At 41.4% G+C, this 22,433-nt stretch overlaps 1 protein-coding gene across 2 annotated transcripts; it reads left to right on the top strand.

Annotated features, from left to right (window-relative positions):
• The first annotated feature begins 17,844 nt into the window (after positions 1 to 17,844).
• LOC115587645 (uncharacterized) lies at positions 17,845 to 21,978 on the top strand. 2 transcript variants are annotated; one of them, XM_030427568.1, is made up of 3 exons: positions 17,845 to 17,861; positions 18,078 to 18,299; positions 20,934 to 21,978. In XM_030427568.1, the coding sequence occupies exon 3, from the start codon at positions 20,991 to 20,993 to the stop codon at positions 21,738 to 21,740; it is 750 nt and encodes a 249-aa protein (XP_030283428.1). In that variant the 5' UTR covers positions 17,845 to 17,861; positions 18,078 to 18,299; positions 20,934 to 20,990; the 3' UTR covers positions 21,741 to 21,978. The 2 variants fall into 2 exon arrangements, with proteins under 2 accessions (XP_030283428.1, XP_030283427.1); XM_030427567.1 differs by lacking the exon at positions 17,845 to 17,861 and having other exon boundaries at positions 17,984 to 18,299.
• The last annotated feature ends 455 nt before the right edge of the window (positions 21,979 to 22,433 follow it).

The raw sequence follows: 22,433 nt of genomic DNA, 5'->3' as shown, positions 1-22,433 counted from the left end.
TGATGTGGATAAACATTCATTATAATAAATGGTTCAGAACAGTGTGTGTTACAACTAAATCTAGTTATCTTAAGTATTGGAAAACAATAGCCATATTCATATACTATCCTGATTAATTGATTAGTTGCTTTTATCAACACTTAAGCCCTATTTCATACTTTTATCAAAGGATGACACACAAAATTGCAGATCTACAAGCTTACAACTCACATGTTGCAATGTGATGTGTTTTGAGCATGTAGATCTGCTATTTTCACAATTGTTGATCCTTTCTACCTATAATGACATTCCCCAAATCAGATCACCAGGGGCCAGTTGTTTAAAGGTAATATAAATAGTTTATATTTTGCACTTGACTTGTTTAACCATTACAGTGATAAAGTAAATAAAGTAGACGTAGGCTACCAAATAAGCCTTTCAGTATAGTAAAGTCAAAATAAAATAAAATAAAAATGATCTTGTGAAAACAATGAAACCGTGAAACAATCCCCCATATTTCAATAACAGACAAAAATAATATATACAATTTTTCTGTCATCACTGTATATTAATTTCAAAGAAACAATCATCACAGATGAAACCGTCAAAAATAATGTCTAACAATTGCATCCCTGACTACACGTCCAGTCAGTCCCTCATTCTGACAGAATGCCAGAGGTTGGTCTGGTTCTTCAACAGGCTCAGGTGCATCATAAACATCGTCACAGAGAGGGACATTGCGCCTGGTAGCGATGTTGTGCAGGACAATACATGCAAGTATTATGTTGCATGCTCCCTGTGGTTCCACTCGCAAGTAGTTAAGGCATGCAAAGCATCTCTTTAGAACTCCATTTAAACGCTCAATTGCACATCTTGTTTTACAATGAGCAGTGTTGAAGCGTGCCTGCTGCAAGGAAAGGAGTCATCAGCCATGGTAGGAGTGGATAGGCTCTGTCTCCTAATATTATGCCATCCGATCGGTTGGTTTAGAGCACTGGTATTCCGGATTTGGTAATCTTGAAAACTGTGTATCTGGATCAGGGTGATCCAATCCAATGTTGCTTTGATAAACCGGTATAAAAGTAAGCAGGATTACCTGATCCTGGATAGCAAAAATGGGATTTCCAAATCCAGATAATTTTGATCCAGATTAAATGTTTTGAACAACTGGCCCCAGAGTTTAAGTGTTTAAAGTGCCAACATGCACCTTTCTTCGTGCCCACACTCCAATTTGGTCATGAAGGACACTGAGCTAACAACTTAACTAATATTTGTGCTTTACATATTTTATGTTTTTTTTTTATATTTTATTAGCATTATACAGTTCAAATTAACAAAACACACTATTCCTCAACTTTTATGTCCAGGTTTGTGATAGGTGACCCAGTACATCATCTCCTGTGGAGATGATCTCACCAGAGACCCCAAGCAGCCCAATAAGCCCACCCATAGACTATTTCACCCATCCCAACCCAGACACCCTTCAGCTGTTTTTAAATCATCATCCTCAACAAACTACAAGGAACCCCAAATGGCAGAAAGTTTTCTGCTGCACGGATGGCACCATTCGAAGGTGGCAGTCAAACAGTGATGAAGGCCAGGCACTGCACTCCAGTATCCTTCTTAAGAGCAAGTGAGCAACACACTGTGTAGTTATCATTTATTTTATTCGAGGCTTCAGAATATAAAGGGATATTGTTTAGTATAGTGGTGTTATTAAGAGCTTGTGCGTTTGTATGTACATCAACAGGGCGAGTTGGCACAATATCTGTGTGTGCGGATTGTAGTGGGCCGGTCTGGACCAAAACGTCCAGGGCCAAATTTTTGTCCCAGTCCACCCTTGTCCTGTATAGTGTTTTCTAGACTCCATACAGGAGATGCAAACCCTGAACATACATGATATAATTTATAGTCATCCATACAGCAGGGTTACACAAAGACAAGGTTTGTTTTGGAAACGCAAAATTAACATGCAAAAAAATTTATGACTACATAAAAGTGATAACAAGCTAATAGTAACAAATTATATATAATACATCAATATAAAAGCAGAGAATGTGAGTGTGTAATGTGTATGAATGTGTGTGTGTATGTTTGTGTGTCCGTGAGGGGAATATTGGTTTATACACCTAATTTATTAATTCCTTGAGCGTGTGTGAGTCAAAATAAAACATGAAGAAATGGACAACAATACACAGAAAAAAAGCAATTATAAAACAACAGTTAAAATATCTTTTAAGTTTCTTTTGTAGCATTATAGAGGAACAGTTTTTGCCTGATGGGAAAAGCCATTCCATAATTTGGTACCCCTAAATCTTATTGAAAATTGACCTCTACAAGTAAGAAATTTAGGAGGGTGAAGATCTGAAGATTGGCGAGTTGAGTGAAAATAGACCTGTGAATTTGCTTTAAAGTAAGTCCTGAAATGCTCAGGAATATTCCCTTCACTTGAATGTATCTCATAAATAAAAACACATATTTGAGAAATATTGTAGTAGTAGTAGGAAAAGTACTCGCCCAAACTATATTACAATATGAAAGATAGGGATAAATTAAACTGTAATAAAGAGTAAGGAGACAGTTTGTGGTGACAAGATAACTGACCCTCCTTATTATACCAATAGATTTATAATTTTTCTGCTAACCCAGTCAGTTTATTCTCTCCAACTCAAACTCTCATCAACAGTAATTCCCGGGAATCTTGTAGATGACACTTGACGCATCTCAACAGACTCAATTGTAATTTTAGATAAATCCTTAGAATATGATTTTTTGCCCCTGAAAATGATAGTTAGATTTTTTTATATTCAAAGATAATGTATTTAATCTGAACCATGTAGGCGGTTAAACCAACATGAGCATCCTTAGTCAGTGAACTGAAATTTGAATGAGAGAGAACTAGACCCTAACCCTACAACCCTGCAAACATTGTTGAAGAAAGGATATTAGAGAGATTAGACAAATCATTGAAATATATATGGAATAATAATGGTCCAAGAAAGGATCCCTGCGAAACCCCACAGAGTAGTCTGGCTTTGTTGGAATAGCAACTCTCAACACAAACAAACTGTCGTCTGTTGGAAACAACATTTTTTAACCATTTGTACGTAGTGTCATGAAAACCATATTTATCCATCTTTTCCAGTAAAATATGATGATTTACTGTATCAAAAGCTTTTGAAAAGTCTATGAAAATGCTACAAGTAAATTCATTATTTTCAAGTGCAGAAGTCTGTAAATTGTCGTTAAATGCCGAAAATTAGTGAGATTTCCGGGCAGTTACGGGGACAAATTTCCATCTTTTCACGCAGTGATAGCTCTGCTCAGTTCGCTGTCTGCAGCACCGAGTGACGGCAATTCTCGGCCGGCTGGGACTACTGGGTTTAGTCAAATGGCTGTGATTGGCTTGAAGGCTGTCAATCAATCTAACTTGACCAATGGGTTTTCATGTATACTCACCGTACTGAGGTGCGCTCCATTTTAGTACGCTTGTACACCGCGAGGGCGGGCAAGCAGTTTGATACCATGGGGCCAGTTGTTCAAAGGTAATCCGATCGGATTTTGGTTATCGGATTGGATCAAATCTTGAAAATGGGTTGTTCAAAAGGGAAAGAAGGATTCTGAAATATGATTAGATCACGGAATCCAATTCTAGTTTGAATCTGGATCAAACCTTCAGTTTGTGTTGTTCAAAACGTTTCAGCAGGATTTGGATAACTTTGATCCAAAAAAACAGGATTATCCTGATCCCAACGGGGGTAGGATTTCAAGGTGGATTTCAGGAAGAAAATGTAGTAAAACTGTAAAATTGGTCAAATAATACATTTGTATCATTTAGTGTATAATACTTTTACTTATATTTTGCACTTCACGTGTTTAACTGTTACAGTGATAAAGTAGATAAAGTAGACATAGGCTACCAATTAAGCCTTTCAGTATAGTAAAGTAAAAATAAAATAAAAATAAAAATAAAAATGATCTTGTGCCCATGAAACAATCCCCCTAAACAGATTTTAATAACAAACAGAAATAACATTTGTAATTTTTCTGTCATTCACCACTGTATATTAATTTCAAAGAAACAATCATCAGAGATGAACCTGTCAAAAATAATTTCTAACAATTGCATCCCTGACTACACATCCAGTCAGTCCCTCATTCTGACAGAATGCCAGAGGTTGGTCTGGTTCTTCAACAGGCTCAGGTGCATCATAAACATCGTCACAGAGAGGGACATTGCGCCTGGTAGCGATGTTGTGCAGGACAATACATGCAAGTATTATGTTGCATGCTCCCTGTGGCTCCACTCGCAAGTAGTTAAGGCATGCAAAGCATCTCTTCAGAACTCCATATAAATGCTCAATTGCACACCTTGTTTTGCAATAAGCAGTGCAAACTTCAAGTGTGCCTCCGCAGGTGTGGTTGCTGCAAGGAAAGGAGTCATCAGCCATGGTAGGAGTGGATAAACTCTGTCCCCTAATATTATGCCATCCGATCGGTTGGTTTAGAGCACTGGTAATCTGGATTTGCTAATCTTGAAAACTGTTTATCTGGATCAAGGTGATCCAATCCAATGTTGCTTTGAAAAACGGCATAAAGGTGAGATGGATTACCTGATCCTGGATAGCAAAAAATGGGATTTCCAAATCCGGATCATCTTGATCCAGATTAAATGTTTTGAACAACTGGCCCCTAGGAATAAGTAGGGGGGATGAAATCACCTTGTTGTTCACCGGTGTGACACTTCTGCATGTGCATCAGGGGAGATTTAGAAGTGGATATACGCAATGCTGCCTGAAAAATAAGTGGGTATACGCCGTATACCCGCCTATACCCTGGACCAGACCAGTAGTTACACCCATGATTACAATGAAACACTGAAGCAGAGGGAGCTCAGCTCCTGCAGGCTGTACTGATGAGGTGAGGAGGCGGAGCTGAGCTCCAGAGGGCTCCGGCCTAATTTAATCTCTGGTTTTAATATCCTTTGAGCACCTCTTAAATTTTTCACTGAAATATTTATTTTTTGCAGATCTAATGGAATTAATATATTTATTTCTATAGGATTTATAAACACCATGAGTAAGAGGAGTTAGATTTGAGACATCTTTTCTGTATAGTTTATTCTTTTTCCTCAACAGCTTTAACAAATCAACTGTAAACCAAGGCTTACTGAAGTCTTGACTGTATTTCCTGGCAGAACTTCCAATTGGAAAACATTCATTAAAACTAATGCAAATAACTTTCATAAAATGTTGAGATGCAAACTCAGCATTATTTTCCTCATATAGGTCATCCCATGAAATACTGGCAAGCTTGTCTTTAAATTTTGAAATATTTGACTTGCTCATAATTCTTTTGTGCATTGTTTTCTTGGTATGTTTAGCTCTGTTTACCTTGATTAAACAGTACTGCAATATGGGAAAATGGTCTGACAAGTCTAAATACAAGACCCCAGATTTCATTCCTTCACTCAGAGAGTTAGTTAAGATGTTATCGAAGTTGCTGAATTTTCTTTAACTTATGAATAAGAGGGAAAAAGTAACTAGAATAAAGAATATTGAGAAAATCCCAAGTAAGGGTATCTGATTTATATTTAAAGAGATTTATATTGAAATCTCCTAAAATGTAACAGAGTTTATCCTCATTGTTTATCAAATTAAGAGAATTTGACAAACTTTCATTAAAATCTTTGATGAGAGAGTCAGGTGGGCAATAAATAACACCAACAATAACATTCTTTCCACCAGAGAGCTCTACAAAAACAGATTCCACCTCAGCCCCATCAGACATCCCTAATTTTAAATTCATAGTCACCATTGATAAACAGAGATACTCCGCCTCAAGGTCTATTTTCTCTTACGTAGTGAACCAATTTGTATTTAGGTAATTTAAAAATGTCTCTAGAGTCCTCTGTAAGCCATGTTTCTGATAAAGCAATAACAGAAAAATTAATAAAATTGTCATAATTGCCAGAAAGGCTTCTTATATTCAGATGAAAAATCTGGCCTTCAAAATCAGATTTGTTGTAGTCCATAGTGTGTGTAAGGAATAATGTGCTGTAGGCAGGGGCAATTCTAGGGTCAGAGTATTAGGGGTGCTGAGCACCCAATGAGCCCCACTGCAGCCACCCACCCTTTTTTTCTCACGAAAACAAAAAACATGTCTATTGAAAAATAACTTAATCATATTAACAACAATGATTAGAACAGTTTTTCTCCTAGATTTGTTTTTGTAGCAGCAGTGTCTGAAACACTGTAATAGAGTCTGTAACCTAGCAACACAAGGGGGTCCGGGGGCACGGTCCCCCGGAAGAAAAAATTGAAAAATAACCCTTTAAATGGTGACTACTGGTCACTACTAAAAAAAATAAATAAATACAAAAAAATCATTTTTTAGAATTTCAGAATCAGACTCTTAGACATGAGACAAAATAGTGTAGAAGTTGAAAATATGTTAACCTCTTGAGCATTACAGAACTTTTTGCCATTATTTTCTTTTATCATTACATATTCTTTATGGAAACAGAATCTGTTTGAGAAGTTAGTGGGCCACATGACATGCAAAAAATATTTCTGCAAATTAATATTCATACAAAATAGAGGAAGCATTAAAGTATAACAGAAAGAGCTGTGTCTCATTCCTCCAGCTTACTGATACAATCTGCTGCTGGTTTGGAGTCACTGGGTCACATGACATGGAAGATATTTTAATTATTTTGTATTAATATATTTATACTAAGTAATTTAATGACCCTAAATCAGTCTCCAGTGATTCAGCGAGGCTCTGGAGGTGAGCTGACCATCCTCCTGCTGCTGACACTGGGTGAACCTCAGTAAAGTCGCGGCTGGACCCGAGTGAAGATCCACCGAATGTCCAACCTGAAACTAACTTCACCCCAATTCGATGAGTCGCCTGTTGCAGCCTTTGAATAGGATGATGAGGATTTCAGTCACTCAACTTAAGCAATGACTTGTATAAATTATACAAAGTGCAGTAATGACAATAATAATCAATTTCAAGATAGCTTTCACTGTGTGCAACTTATATTCGCCATTCGCCCATGATATTAAACCGACCAAAATCATCAGTTTTTAAAAAAAAAATTTGCAGCAGCAGTGGCGCTGAAAATCTAGCAGCAGAGTGCATAGAGGAAACGCCGACACATCAGATAACCTTCTGCAGCGATTGCAGGCTCTTTGGTGGAGCTCTGCTTTCAATGAATTAGTTGATTCTCAACACTACAACTAAACCGATTCTCACTCTGCCTGTATGTTGTTGGACGACAGTCGGGCTGCGGAGCGGCGCAGGTACAGAGGAGGAGTAGCGCGTGAGAAGAGGATGATACCATTTACTAAGCGGGGGTGTTTTCATTTTTGTCCTTAACATATACATTTTAAACCACAAACTACAAAGTATGTTTAGGACATAATTTAACTTTGTCAAAGAAGAACACACATTTTAGAATAACAACATTTCTTTCTCCAAGTTTTAGGGGTGCTGAGGGTAGCCTTGCCTATGGCTGTAGGTATTAACTAATCAAAATACTGTATAAAATGTCTAATGGTGGAGACTAATGAGCCAAACTCTGAGCATTGGCTTTCCTTTGGCGTTGTGGGGTTTGGGTGGGTGGATGGACAATACATTTGTCATATCTCAAATATGCAATGTCACCTGTCTCTCAAGCTGCCTTCATTACTTGGAGTAGTTCTTTCCTTCTCTGCCAGACGGCTTTAGGGAAGTCTTCAATAATGAAGATGCCAGAGTCTTTCAAGATTTTAGAAGAAGAAATCTGACCACAATGGGTCGTTGCTTTTCTGATGAAGCCATTGGCTTCCCAGTCATGTGAGCCCAATTCAGCTCTCTTCTCAGATGATCCAGTTATAGTTTTTCACTGAGTAGTTTTCTCACTGTCTTCAATTCTTTTTCTTTGACTGGCCCTCAAGAGATTCTGTTTTGTCTGAGATTGAAATCATGCTTTTGCAAATTGTTTTCAAGTCTGTCCTGGTTTCCCTAAAGTTCTTGGACCAAAGTTTACATGAGATTTTAAAATCATCAAATTCCTTTTGAGTCATTTGCAGACTCACTTTGAGATCATAGACTTGCTTTGACAGATCATCAGTCCTCCTGTTTGAAGAGTCAACTATTATCTTAACACAAGTTTTTGAAGCTTTTTTCCTGTTGTTTGAGCAAAGTCCTGTTAAAGTCTTTTTGTTCGTCCAACAAATCACGCACTTGAACCATGGTGACATATTCCTCAGTGGTGTGGTTAAAAGCTTTGGGTGGCATGGTTTGGTCATTAAGGCCTGCTAGGCCCAAAGTTCAGCAGAATAGAGCCAGAAACCTCCACAAAACGCTAATAATGTCCACAATTATGCTGTAGAGAGTTGGTTAGACCCTTCTTAATTCAATCAGCAACAGAAATTTTTAATTCTAGGCAAGAGTCCTAAGATTTTTTTGGGATAGAAAACCAGCCACAGTTAAGAGAAACACAGCGGCAGGCATCTTGAGAAGTACCATCACCACCAAACATCTTAGGTGCCTCTGTCTTCAGCCACTTCCTGGCTTTTTTACTAGCATCCGACAAGATCCTAAACATGTATTTATCTCCTGAATTTGTAATTCTTTCGCTCCCTTTTCCCAGGAAAAATATATCAAATGTACATGGAAATTCTACTGTGCTGAACCCTGAACTGTTTGTCGCCGCCTGCTGGTGGTCTTTGGTACAGTTGATTTTCTTACGTTTCAGTTTCTCACCATGTGCTCAGTTGATGAGCTAGCAGCACCAGAAAATGTTCGCTGAAGCAGCACGATGCAAAGCGGACTTAGAGGCCGAACTGTACATGTTGCAGAGAGAGAGAGCACTGCTACTGCAGCCTCAGCTGAAGCGGCAGCAGAGAGAAGGATTTAGCCTTGGTTGCTCTTGAACGCACAAGTGAATATGTTCAGGCCTATTTTTATGACACTCAATAACATGATCTAGTCATACAGCAATCACTTGTTACACCTCACCACGTTGAACTGAAAGCAGATCATGTTATTCCACCTGCTAAGATAGAGCAACATTCTCTCTCCAAGCTGAGCATTAAGTATGAAATTATTGATGACACACAAAAGAAACATTATTCTTATCAGCCACCTCCCCCAATGTCTCATGCTGCCAGCTTTCACAACTATCCACGTTAAGCTACAGTTATGACAGATTTGGCGAAATACCTGTCCACTCATTACCTGTATTAACTGCATCTGTTTGAACTCGTTACCTGTATTACACCTGTCCGCACACTCAAACAGCCTCCAACCTCTCCACAATGGCCAAGACCAGAGAGCTGTGTAAGGACATCAGGGACAAAATTGTAGACCTGCACGAGGCTGGGATGGGCTACAGGACAATAGGCAAACAGCCTGGTGAGAAGGCAGCAACTGTTGGCGCAATTATTAGAAAATGGAAAAAGTTCAAGATGACGGTCAATCTCCCTCAGTCTGGGGCTCTATGCAAGGTGAGGGATCAGCCCAGAACTACACGGCAGGACCTGGTCAATGACCTGAAGAGTGCTGGGACCACAGTCTCAAAGAAAACCATTAGTAACACACTACGCCGGTATGGATTAAAATCCTGCAGCACACGCAAGGTACCCCCTGCTCAAGCCAGCGCATGTCCAGGCCCGTCTAAAGTTTGCCAATGACCATCTGGATGATCCAGAGGAGAAATGGGAGGTCATAATGTCTGATGAGACAAAAATAGAGCTTTTTGGTCTAAACTCCACTTTGCATGTTTGGAGGAAGAAGAAGGATGAGTAAAACCCCAAGAACACCATCCCAACCGTGAAGCATGGAGGTGGAAACATCAGTCTTTGGGGATGCTTTTCTGCAAAGGGGACAGGGCAACTGCAGGGGGGGAGGGGAGGATAGATGGGGCCATGTATCACAAGATCTTGGCCAACAACCTCCTTCCCTCAGTAGGAGCATTGAAGATTGGTCATGGGTCTTCCAGCATGACAACGACCCGAAACACACGGCCAGGGCAACTAAGGAGTTGCTCCATAAGAAGCATCTCAAGGTCTTGGAGTGGCCTAGCCAGTCTCCAGACCTGAACCCAACAGAAAATCTTTGGAGGGAGCTGAAAGTCTGTATTGCCCAGCGACAGCCCCGAAACCTGAGGGATCTGGAGAAGATCTGTATGGAGGAGTGGGCCAAAATCTCTGCTGCAGTGTGTGCAAACCTGGTCAAGAACTACAGGAAACATCTGATTTCTGTAATTGCAAACAAAGGTTTCTGTACCAAATATTAAGTTCTGTTTTTCTGATATATCAAATACTTATGTCATGCAATAAAATGCAAATAAATAAAAATGTGCTTTTCTGGATTTTTGTTGCAGTTTATGTCACTCACAGTTGAGATGTTACAAAAGGGCTTGATTTATCAGCCAGAGAATAGCTTGACCCACTGATTAAGTGGCTTGGTCCACAGTCAGCTTTGCTGTATTTTTAAAATGTCTTAGAAATGTTGAAAAAACACTGATACACTGATACGTAAGGGATAATGCCCGACGAGGTGTCCATAAACAGAAGTTAATGGCCTCCGCGAAGACCATTAACTTCTGTTTATGGACACCTCGAAGGGCATTATCCCGCTTATACCATGGTCACTTGCCAAAGAAAAGAAATTCGGACCATTAATTTACATTTTTATGCGTTTTACAATCAAAATATAAAGTTTTTCACAAGCCTTAACTTAGTTTCCCTGGTAACGCCTGAGGGTTTGACTAATACCTGGAACAATCATTACTCTCCCATAAGGTTCTTATGCAACGGAGACGTTGTTCACTCCTCCAGTAAACAGGACGGACCATAGATACGACTTGGCAACGGGAGATATTCTAGTCCGCTCAGCGATGAGCCAGCAAGCTAACGTTATGCTAGCAAGATTCAAAGTCAATAACATTGCATACGTTTGACAGACAGTAAATATAATTTGACAGTATGCTAGCTAATACAATTAGCTAACTATCCAGTCATGTCATTGTCCCCAAAACAATAGCAAGATTTTCACGAACAAATGACCGGCCGTGTGTAACGTTACTGTGGCCGCAGCCTGAAGTAGAGAGCTGAACAGCGAACGGGACGTGAGATTTTTCGCGTATCAGTAAGTTTAGAGGGGAAGTGAACTTTCTGCAGCTTGTGTGTTACAGTCGCCACCCTGTGGTGTTCAGAGGAAAAGACACTGAAGGATTTCCAGCACTGAGTGCAGTCCGCACTCAGTGCTGGAAATAAAATATTCAGATTTGATACACCAGCTAGCGCATTGATTTACAGCCGTGAACAGTCAATTTGACTGGAACTACTTAGTAGGTGTCCATATATCAAGGGTTAATGGACACCCTGCAGCCAATCAAAATCGAGTATTCCCCCAGACCATGGTATAAATTGATATAATTTCACCAGGATTTATATTTAAATTGATTTATTATATATCTAAATAGTCCAGATCCAAAACCTTTAATAAAACACAGCAAAATCAACATTAAATAAGTATAAAAGAATGTATCAAAACTGTGCAAAATAAACCTTAAATACAGTAGAATGAGATGTACTGGCAGCAGCACTCAACTGGCCAGCAGATCCTCTCTGTCAGGCCTGGACTGAAAGGAGGACTCAGATGCAGAGCAAGAACAGTTCAAGCAGGCTTTTATTCTGAAAATTCACTTATCTGCTCTTAAGATTGAGTGACAAACAAATAGGTTATAGAACTTTATAGAAAACTTGGCAAACAGGAAAATCCAGGAATAAAACACGAAAAACTAAACCCAAAGGAACTTCAAAGCAAAACCAAAACACAACAGAAAATCACTCCTAACGGAGGTAGAGAAAGGGCTGAAACACATGAGGGTAATGGGAAACAGGTGGAAACAATCTGGGATCAGGCAAGACGTCAGACCGGTGACACATGAGGAAGGGCAAGTGACCTGAAACTAGAGGAGATTTACTTTTCAAAATAAAACATGAAATTCACGAGACAAAAACCCAGAACGAGACACCCCTCACCGCGGTGTGACACTCTCTGTGAAAAAAATTAATAGAAAATGTCATTATTAATTATTACTGTCACTGTTACTTGATATTTAGGGTGCAACCAACAGATCAAAAAACTCACAATTTAGATCACATCACTTTTGTGAGAAACAGGTTGGATAATTTTTTTAGATCTAAACAAAAAGGATTATTGTTGTTAAATGAATTATGAATACTCTATTTTGGCTCTTATCTCTATCTAGACACTTGTTATATTCACCATTTTATATTATTCTTTATATATAGTCTATTCTACAAATAATCCACAAGTGTTATATATTTCTGATATTACTAATATTGGCTGTCTGTCTCTCTGTCTGCCTGCTCGTCTGCTGTCAGTGGACTCGGTCAGTCTGATTGGTCAGATGGCTGCTGAGCCACAGGTAGACACTGCTCAGGTGAACAGAGCTGAGATGAAAGTCAGTCATCTCAGTCAGTTTGTGTTCACTAACTCAGTCCACCCAGTGCATGTTTGTTTCAAATCCTCCTCACTGCAGCTCTTGGGGAATTATTAGGTCGACTTTAAAAAGTGAAATCTACAGTTAATAAGCGATTCAGATAACGTGCCAAATCACGGATCAACTTCGTTCCGTTATACCACTATCTGGTCAGTTTACATTAGTGAGAAAACTCGACATACACATACATCATGCAACCGAGCTTAAGGTTAGCTTACCTTGCATTCGCTGAACAGTTGCAGGTGATGGTCGTAAAGTGAAAGTAAGTAAATTGTATGTGTTGCTGCCCCTCGCAACAACTTTCTTCTTGCAGCTCCTGCAGCTGGGCTGCCATCCTCCACCAGCTGTCCTGAGCATTCTTATAATAACCAGAATACGCCCAGACTGCAGATTTGGTTTCTTTGAAGAAGGAAAAATGCCTTGAGGGCCACTACTATCACGTCCTCCCTCCGCCACGTCTTCTTCACTACATAACAAGCGCACGTTGCACGTTGCGCGCTGTGCGCTGCAGTTATCGACCACGGCGATTACCATGGTAATTAAAACTTAAACGGTAACCTTCACCGTCGGGAATTTTACTGTGGTTTACCATGACACCGGTAACCGTTACATCCCTACTTGCCACAAAGGTTACGGAGCAGATGCTAGGGTCACATAGATTTCTTTCTTTCTTTCAAATTGGAAATCTCTTGTGAGAGTAATGAAAATGCTCATCCACATTGCAAAGTACTTTTCTAAGACTTCTCACACAGGAAAGTGCACAGGCTGGCACTGCTGTAATGGTCTGCACCCTATAGACATCTCACAAGCAAAAACAGGGATTATACAGTGTGTACAGCATGAAGTCTATACATCTGAGTTTGCAGACAAGAAAGAGCTTCACCCTCAAAGTCCTCTTAACAAGCTAGACCCCTTCATAGAGAAGCATCCTTTGATAATCCCAGCCAGTCACCATGTTGCTGTTCTGCTAGTCAGGAATGACCATGAACAAGAAGCTCACCAAGGCCGTCAGTTCTCCGAAGGAGCCTTACGCACAGCAGGACTGTAAATTTTTGGAGCCAAGAGACTAATTTCCAGCGTGGTCCATAAGTGTGTTACCTGTAGGAAGCTGAGGGGACAGCTGGAGGTACAAAAATGATGGATCCACCTTTCACACACATCGGATGTGTTTGAGCTGTGGAATGTCACATCTCGCCGAACAAGAGGCCAGATGGGCTGTGATGTTCACTTATTTGAACATCAGAGCAGTGCATCTGGAAGTTGTGGAGACAATGTCAACTTCCAGCTTCATTAATGCCTTGCGTCGCTTCAGAGGACCCGTGAAACGCCTCCAGTCAGATCAAGGCACAAATTTCACTGTAGTCGGCAAGGAACTGAAGATTAACATCAATGACCCAGAGATCAAAGAGTACTTTCAGGATAAAGGCTGTACACGGAAATTTAACACACCTCATTCGTCCCACATGGGCAGAGTGTGCAGAGTGTCCGCACATTCCTTAAAAAGTCTTAGTTAGGCCTTCAGTATGTACGTTCATTTACCGCTTCCGTCGTCGCCTTTTTTTTTTTTTTTTGTGTTTGTTTCGGGGAAATGTGTCAGTCAGCTCCGTGTGTTGGCTAGAACATCCAGAATTCTGTTGGTTAAAAGCCGTAAAATAATGAATTAGAGGCGCAGTGTACGCTCTGCCAGAGGACCCTCAACTTGGGCACACTCGGTTTGAAAGCTTTGATGTCTCATACAAAATCATCAAAATCGCTATTTTTAAAAAACACTCGACAGGCTCGACACAACATGAAACTTCTTAAAGTTGCTCTGTGAATGGCAATAAATGTAGTTATTTTTTAAAGTAATACAGGGACTTTATTTTTCCTTACTTTTTCGTACTTCGTGTAGGTCTTAAATTTTGTTCAAAGTGGTCTTAAAAAGTCTAAAAAAGTCTTAAATTTGACTTGTCCAAACCTGCAGATACCCTGGTGTGGGAACAGATGATTAGTGTGATGCAACGCATCCTTGATGGTCTGCTGCTGAAATCCTCACCTACTCACCTCACACATGAGGTACTGACCACTGTTATGGATGAAGTCATGACTATGTTGGAATCGATATTGATTATTTATCATTAATTAATATGTTATTAATAATTAAAATATTATAGTAGATTAATGAAACCTGGGTTACTATGAGTCATTAATGAACACGGGGCACCACCCTGAAATCAGGGATTAATAATCAAATGATATACCTATAGTCTCAAAGACTGAAATTAATGCTGCTGCTGCTTGGACCATATTCTCCAGACTGGTCCACACCTGAATGAATGAATGAATAGATGGATAGATGGACGGGTGGATGAATGAATGATTGTCATTAATAATAAGTGCAGTAGGCCGTTTTATTTTATTTCATTTTATCTTATTTGTATTTTATTTTGTGAAGCACTTTGTGTTGCATTTCTTATGTGTGAAAAGTGCTATATAAATAAAGTTTGATTTGATGAATTGGACTCAATAGTCCAGCTTATCCTTATAGTCTTTACCTGTTCCCTCTTTTCTCTTGGAAGACATTTCAAATCCTTGAAACGTGGATCCAGTGCTGTGACCACCTTGAACCATGTCTCGTTGGCAACAGCTCGCCGTGCTGCCAGGTCCCTCTGGAAGGCATTCTTGAACTTCACCACGTAGGCTAGATCATCATCAGTAATGTCCATGACACAGTCCAGATGGCAAAAAGCAGGCAGCACTACAGAGCAAGAGACGTAGGCCTCACCACCCAGCAGCTGTCACATACCTGCGGAGGTGGATAAGTTTGAAAAATGAACTTAGCTGGATATTTAAAATTAAGTGTAACTGATTTCCAATTTAATTGTCCTTAGAAGTAACTACCCAATGTTCAATCATTTTTGGATTACATATGTGACAGTAGTTTATTTGGGCTTACCTGCATGGTTCAAGCAGGACCTCCAGCCTCTGCACGTTTCCCCCACTCAGCTTCGGTTGGCATGACCAATCTGTGGTTGTTCTGTTGGTCCAACATAGCCTGGACAGCCTCTCGGTTGCGTGGGAGGCGTGAGAACATTGAGAGTGTCGAATTCCACCTGATCGGTACATCTTGTATAAGAAGCCCGCTCTTTTTTCCAAGTACAACTTGTTGCTGGTTAAGTTATGTACTTGCAGGGCTTTGTTTGAAATGGCCAACAATCTTGCAGCACTTTGCTAGTACATCGGCAAACCCACTGCTATCGAGGCAGACTGTGATGGTCCTCTGGAGAATGTGAGCATTGCAGGAGATGTGCTCGTATAGGGTTCTCATAGCAGCCAGCATGTTTGCTGCGCTGTCTGTACCGATGGTGGATATCTTGTTTTCAGTTCCCCAGTCATTTGCCACCTTGAGGAACTGTTCGCGCATTTATCAGCAAAGTGCATGGTTTTCATGACAGTCAGTGCAAACGAGTTGAGGTTCCATTCACCATGAATAAAGTCTCCGGTCACTCTTAGATATATGTGGTTGCCAGTTAAGGTCCAGTGATCTCCGGTTATAGCAACAAAGTTTGGCAAATCCTCCACAAAATCTCAAGTTTGTTTTTCTTTTCGCCGTCGTACATTTTGCTGATTTTGGTCACTGTAGTCCTGCACGGTGGCTTGTATGATGGGTCACTGGACGCATTTTGCAACACCTCTGTTAACCCCTCGTCTTCCACTATGTTTATCAGCCTGCAGTTTATCGCTATCCACTTGGCAAGAACATTAGTCAGCCTGTTGGTCGCAGACTTGCTCATACACGGGGTGTTCTCCTCGACTTTAGTTTGGCGAAGAGCTTTGCTATGGCTCGCTAATGTATTCACTGCTAACGCTAGCTGTTGCTGCACTTACGACTGGGTGCTTTGTGTTGATGTGGTAGGCTAAACATGAGCTGCTTCGGTGGTAAGCAAACTCCTTACAAAGAAGGCATATCACTCTACATTTATCAATGGTGCCGTCGGGGCGTTTGTGAAATGTAAATTTCCCATTAATTGGAAATGAACACCCTCCACGGTGTGACTGACCATTGTTTTCTACCCCCAACAACTCAAGCACAAGAAGCCCAACGCATAAATACAGATTTTATAAAAAGGAAACTCGCATACAGAAACAGTAAAGTTAGAGATTAAAAATTAGATTAACGCAATTAAAAAACATAACCAGTAAATATGACTGTAATTAATTAATCGCAATTAATGCAATAATTTGACACCCCTAGTCAAGATCATGAAGCAGGGAGTTGCTAAAACATATCTCAGGCCTGATACTGAGGTGATTGTACTCTTATCTGATAATCAGGGGCGCCACCAGGGATTCTGGGCCCCAGGAAAAGAAATCTAATTGAGCCCTTTTATAGGCCGGTGAAAAAATGTTATGCCGTTTTATATAAAACTATGCATTTTAATGATATTTTTGACTATATTCCCAAATTTGTGAAAAGAACAACATTGGTTACTGCTCACTTTCTCCCTTGTAGTCCTGCATGCAGGTCTGATTTATCTCCACAACTGTAGACTCACAGGTGGTGGCTTTGGATCTGGGGTGAATAAATACATATATGAGTGGTCCTTGTGATTTAATCTTCTGATTCCTAGAAAATAACATTTCTCTTATTGCATTGAGTCACACAGACTGCATACACCAGAAATGTTCTCCTCTGTTCCTACTGCAAAGCAGGAAGGTGAGAGTCCCAAACAACTGACCAAACATTTAATAATGGATTGGATTTGTATGGCACTTTTCAAGTCACCCAAAGCGCCTGACAGGGTTCCAGGTTCCATTCATTCACACACAGTCATACTGGTGGTGGTAAACTACGATAGTAGCCACAGCTGTCCTGGGGCAGACTGACGGAAGCGTGGCTGCCATTCAATGCCTGCGGGACCTCCGATCACCACCTCAGACATACAGCAGTCATACACATTCACACAAGGCAAGGTGGGTGAAGTATCTCGCCCAAGGACACAACGACTATGACAAAGTTGGCCGGGCGGGGATCGAAACGCCGACCCTCCGAACATAGGCCGACCTGCTCTACCACCTGAGCCACGGTCGCCCCGGTCACCAATTTGATTTTAGTGATAGCTAAATTTGAAATATATTATATATATACATGTTGGAAAAATTATGCTTATATTATCAGTTTCTTGCATTGCATTGATATAACGTGCTTGTCTTCCTTTATATGAAAAGCTCCTGGAAAAGTACTGTGAAGAAATACACTCACCCTTTGGCGGGACCACAAGGCCTCGAATGGCATCTTGTGTGAATAACATTTGGTGGACATCATAAGAATGTTTGTGTGAAGGATAGATGCTGAAGGCCGTAGGTCCGAAAGTGTGTACGTGTACTTCTCCATCATGCATAACAACTGTATGACTCATATGTACTGTCAAAGAGCCAATCATATACACTTACGCCCTATTGTAGGTGAATAAAAGATGCTTGGGGAGAGCAGCTCATTGGAACTCAGAAGCCCAGACTTTGTGTGCTGACTTCTGCTCTTCCCCTTTGCAAAGAAAAACAATCTCCGTGTCCATGTCTCATTTCTTAACAGATTTAAACCTAACATTTCTTGGTGCCGTGACCCGGATCCCAACATACCCAGCTCTGCCAGAAGGAGGACGACACACCGAAGCCCGTCGACGGGCAGGACCACAACAGGTGGCCTGAAGGAGGCGTCCCCTCCAACTGAACAGCGTTGGATTGACGGGATCCGGACTTTGAAACTAAGGAGACGGGACCGGAGAACTGAGGAAAAATCTTATCACCTTCTCTTGTGAGTAAAACACCCTACATTTAGAAATAGGATATTGCAAATTCCTAGGTAAAGTAAAATAGAAACAAAATTAAAATCAGTTTAAGTAGTATTTCTCTTTGAAGCAGCAGCATAGACTGAAACCTTATCGGTGCTAACGAACGTCTATGGTCTGTTGAAGTAGAAGAGAATGCATAAAAAACACAACGCAGACTAGGGAAAAGCATTAAAAATAACGATCACTGAAACGAAACTTTGCATACAATGGGTGGGAAGAATTCTCGTAAAACTGTAGATGAAGACAGTACAGGTGATAAAAAGTATATGAAGCAATGGAATCCTCAAAGTGTCAAGTATCTAGATAAATGGAAAAAGAAGTATGGATTTACAGGCCGCCTAAAAGTAAGAGAAATAGAGGATTTAATATCCCGCTTGGAGACTAGTCTCATCACCAAGCGAGGGAAAAAGCATGAAAAAAGAGCTGACGAGCTCCGCATAGCGCAAGGATGGTTAACGCAGTCTAAAGCCAGACAGGATAACCTTAAGAAGCAAAAAGAAGTGAAAAAGGAAGCTAAGAAAAGCCAAATTCTTTTTGTTCGTAAAGAAGACAATGAGACAAACTGCAGGCAAGCGCCTGAACCTCCCCCATACGTGCCAGTGGCTAGTGCACCAGTCGAACAAAACATTCCGGAGCAACAAAACATTCCAGAGCCAGTTCCAGAGCCAAAATTGGCATCTGCAGCTAAACCATCCCATTTGTCCCACTGGCCACCTCTGTACCCAAAGGTGCCAACTCCTGAAACTGAAAAAATGAACGACAGGGGGGGCCCTAGTCATGGGTTGCGACCAGCAGGCCTCCTCCAAGCACCCAACAGATACACCCCCTCAAACAGCCCGGCTGGAAGCCCCAGCCTAACTATCAGACTTAAAAAAAAAGAACCGCTAGTGAAAAACTCTTCAAATATGATAGCCGAAGAAGTGTTTCCTCAGATCCAAGTTGCCAATCCTCAGATGGGGGTTGAGGGTCAGCCTCCAATCCTGTACGTTTTTCGTCCTTGGACCCTCGCGGAGGCCGCGAATGCTGTAGCCAGCATTCCTACACCGGAGGATGATCCAGAGGAATGGATAAAAAGTATGAGAGATCTGATAGGCTCCTACCGCTTGAATGGACAGGAAGCAGGGGAAGCTATGCAATCTTCATTGAAAATTAAATGGGGGAGGGTAAAGGGTAATTACACAGGGAGAAATGGTGCAGGGACAGTGTTTGAATATCCAGCCGATGGAGTGCTGACGGGAGACTATAAAGAGGCTCTCGATGCGATAGCAGCTAGAGTGAAGACTGTTTTTGCGCGCACCGCAAACTACTCTCGCATAGCTGCCATAAAACAGAAACCAGACGAGGATCCTGAGGATTTCAGGGCCCGACTAGAACCCGTGTTTCGTGCTAATAGTGGTATACCATTTAGTGAAAATACGACCGATGCATACCAACAACAACTCAAACATGCCATTATGCATGGTTTACATCCAGGTGTTGCAGGCTGGGTCCGCAAACATTTCATTGAATTTGACACCGCGGACGTTCCTACCACTATGCAGTGGGTCCGCCATGCAACCAAACACTTAGACTCCAAGACTAAGAAAGGGAAAGGAGGAAAAGGAGCGAACACATTTTTCTATGATGACGAAGACTGTGATGCTTTCCTCAATGACAGCCCAGATCGTGACACACCTGACCGCAGACCAAACACTGACTCTAGGGGATACCGCAATCAAAACTGTAACGACAGAAAAGCACATGATACGATGAGAGCCACAGAGCTACATGTAACTATGATGATGGCTGCAAACCCCGACATGAAGTACCAAGATAAACTTTTTGCCTTCAAAGAAGTATCCCTCACGATTCCGTATCTTTATACTGATAAAGACACTTTTGCTGCAACAGACCTTAGGCAGATAAATGAAGCTGTCCAATCACGTGCTCCCTTAGTGCCTGATCCACACACACTGCTGAATTCTCTGAAAGCCCAAAATACACATTTTACTGTTACTTCAGGAAACTGCTTAGCGGATAAAATGGCAAAGAGAGCGGCCTCGGGATGTTTTGGCAATTCTGACACGTACTCAGCAGAGGCAATACACCCTCTTATCAACCTCGATGTCCTCCGTGATATGCAGACCTCTGCTCCTGATAATGAAAAACAGTATTGGGTCAAACAAGGCGCCGAAACAGACAAAACAGGACTGTATACACAGGCTAACAAACCTATTCTCCCTAAAAACTTGTACAAAGCTGCCGCCATTTTGAGTCATGGGCCTTGCCATGTCTCAACAGGAGGGATGACAGACCTAGTAAACAGAAGCTTTGTAACCTATGGATTTAATTCAAAGAAATGCATGGAGGAAACAAAGAGACCATGGCCTGACTGCTTAGATCTAGTGAAATTGTACATGAGAATCACTCCAACCGATAAAGGGTTAACCCCATTTGAGATAGTTCATGGTAGGGCATTTAGACTCCCTGCTTTCTCAAAAGACCTTGAGGTATCTGAAGAAGAGACAACATTGGCGGAGCACATGAGAAAACTGTTGGACCAAAAAGATGTTTTCAAAACAAATTTACTGCCCTCTGATTCTCTTCCCCCTCCACAGGACAGCCAGAAAGTGAGGCCAGGGGACTACATATTCGTCAAAATCATCAAAAGAAAAATGTTGGTCCAGCCCACGGTGGGAGGGTCCGTACCAGGTCCTGCTAACAACACCAACAGCAATAAAGATTGCAGAAAGGACAACTTGGATCTACCTCAGCCACTGCAAACTGCAGCCTACCTCTGTCTCAACTGGATAGTGGGGAAGTCTGGGCTACAAAGGGGGCTCTGCTACATAGCGGCAGGGCCATCTCAAACCCCAGTGAAGAAAACAACTGATCCCTGTCCTATTAGGATGACAGAGCGAGGTGATGCAATGCTTCAACCAGTGGAGGAAAAGGAGGAGGAAGGAATTCCTCTAGACGAGTGGTTCATCCACACCAATCTGCAACGACGACCACCACCACCGCCGCCCTCTAGATGGAGCTGCCCTCAATGGTGCATGGACCTCTGGGTGTTCCCTGTGGTACTGCTCCTCATGATCACTGGAGGGGTAATCTGGTTCCGACTTCGCTGCCCCTGCAAACACAACCAGACACTACGAAGAGGAAAACGGACGACTAAGGACCACCTGCCACACGCTGATTATCCACATGGGTTCGCTACAAACGAGTGGTGGCAGGTCATGAATACTACGGCCCATCTGAACAACCAGACCAACTGCTATGTGTGTAATCACATGCCGGTGTCCACCAACTCTCCTGGCCTTTGGCCCTATCCTGCGGACGGAGACCGCACTGCATGCCTGGTGGGGCTGGCCACACACCACTGGAGCAAAGCCCGGGTGCTGACCCACTCCCGGACTGGATGACTGGATTCTTTAACGGCACCTGGTGGCAGGTTCTCCTAAAGGCATTTGTACCCATGTTCGTAGTCATGCTGTTGTTCCTCTGTTTTATCTCTTGTGTGATACCCTGTATATGATCGATGTTTGAGAAAATGGTTCAACAAAGTTTTGTGCAAATGCAATTACTGTCACATTACTATGAGCCCACAATGATGACCTTACTGAAACTGTGAATAACAGAAGGTAAATGTCTGAAAAGAAAGAAAAAAAAAAAGCAATAAAACTGATAAACAGGAGGGAAATGTTGGAAAAATTATGCTTATATTATCAGTTTCTTGCATTGCATTGATATAACGTGCTTGTCTTCCTTTATATGAAAAGCTCCTGGAAAAGTACTGTGAAGAAATACACTCACCCTTCGGCGGGACCACAAGGCCTCGAATGGCATTTTGTGTGAATAACATTTGGTGGACATCATAAGAATGTTTGTGTGAAGGATAGATGCTGAAGGCCGTAGGTCCGAAAGTGTGTACGTGTACTTCTCCATCATGCATAACAACTGTATGACTCATATGTACTGTCAAAGAGCCAATCATATACACTTACGCCCTATTGTAGGTGAATAAAAGATGCTTGGGGAGAGCAGCTCATTGGAACTCAGAAGCCCAGACTTTGTGTGCTGACTTCTGCTCTTCCCCTTTGCAAAGAAAAACAATC

The sequence above is a fragment of the Sparus aurata genome, chromosome 9 (assembly GCF_900880675.1).
Source record: "Sparus aurata chromosome 9, fSpaAur1.1, whole genome shotgun sequence".
NCBI classification, from domain to species: domain Eukaryota; kingdom Metazoa; phylum Chordata; class Actinopteri; order Spariformes; family Sparidae; genus Sparus; species Sparus aurata.
This window is presented reverse-complemented; position numbering and strand designations above follow the sequence as displayed.

What these genes read in the sequence shown, in the direction of transcription:
- LOC115587645 (XM_030427568.1), top strand. Translation starts at nt 20,991, where the DNA reads ATGTTGGTCCAGCCCACGGTGGGAGGGTCCGTACCAGGTCCTGCTAAC.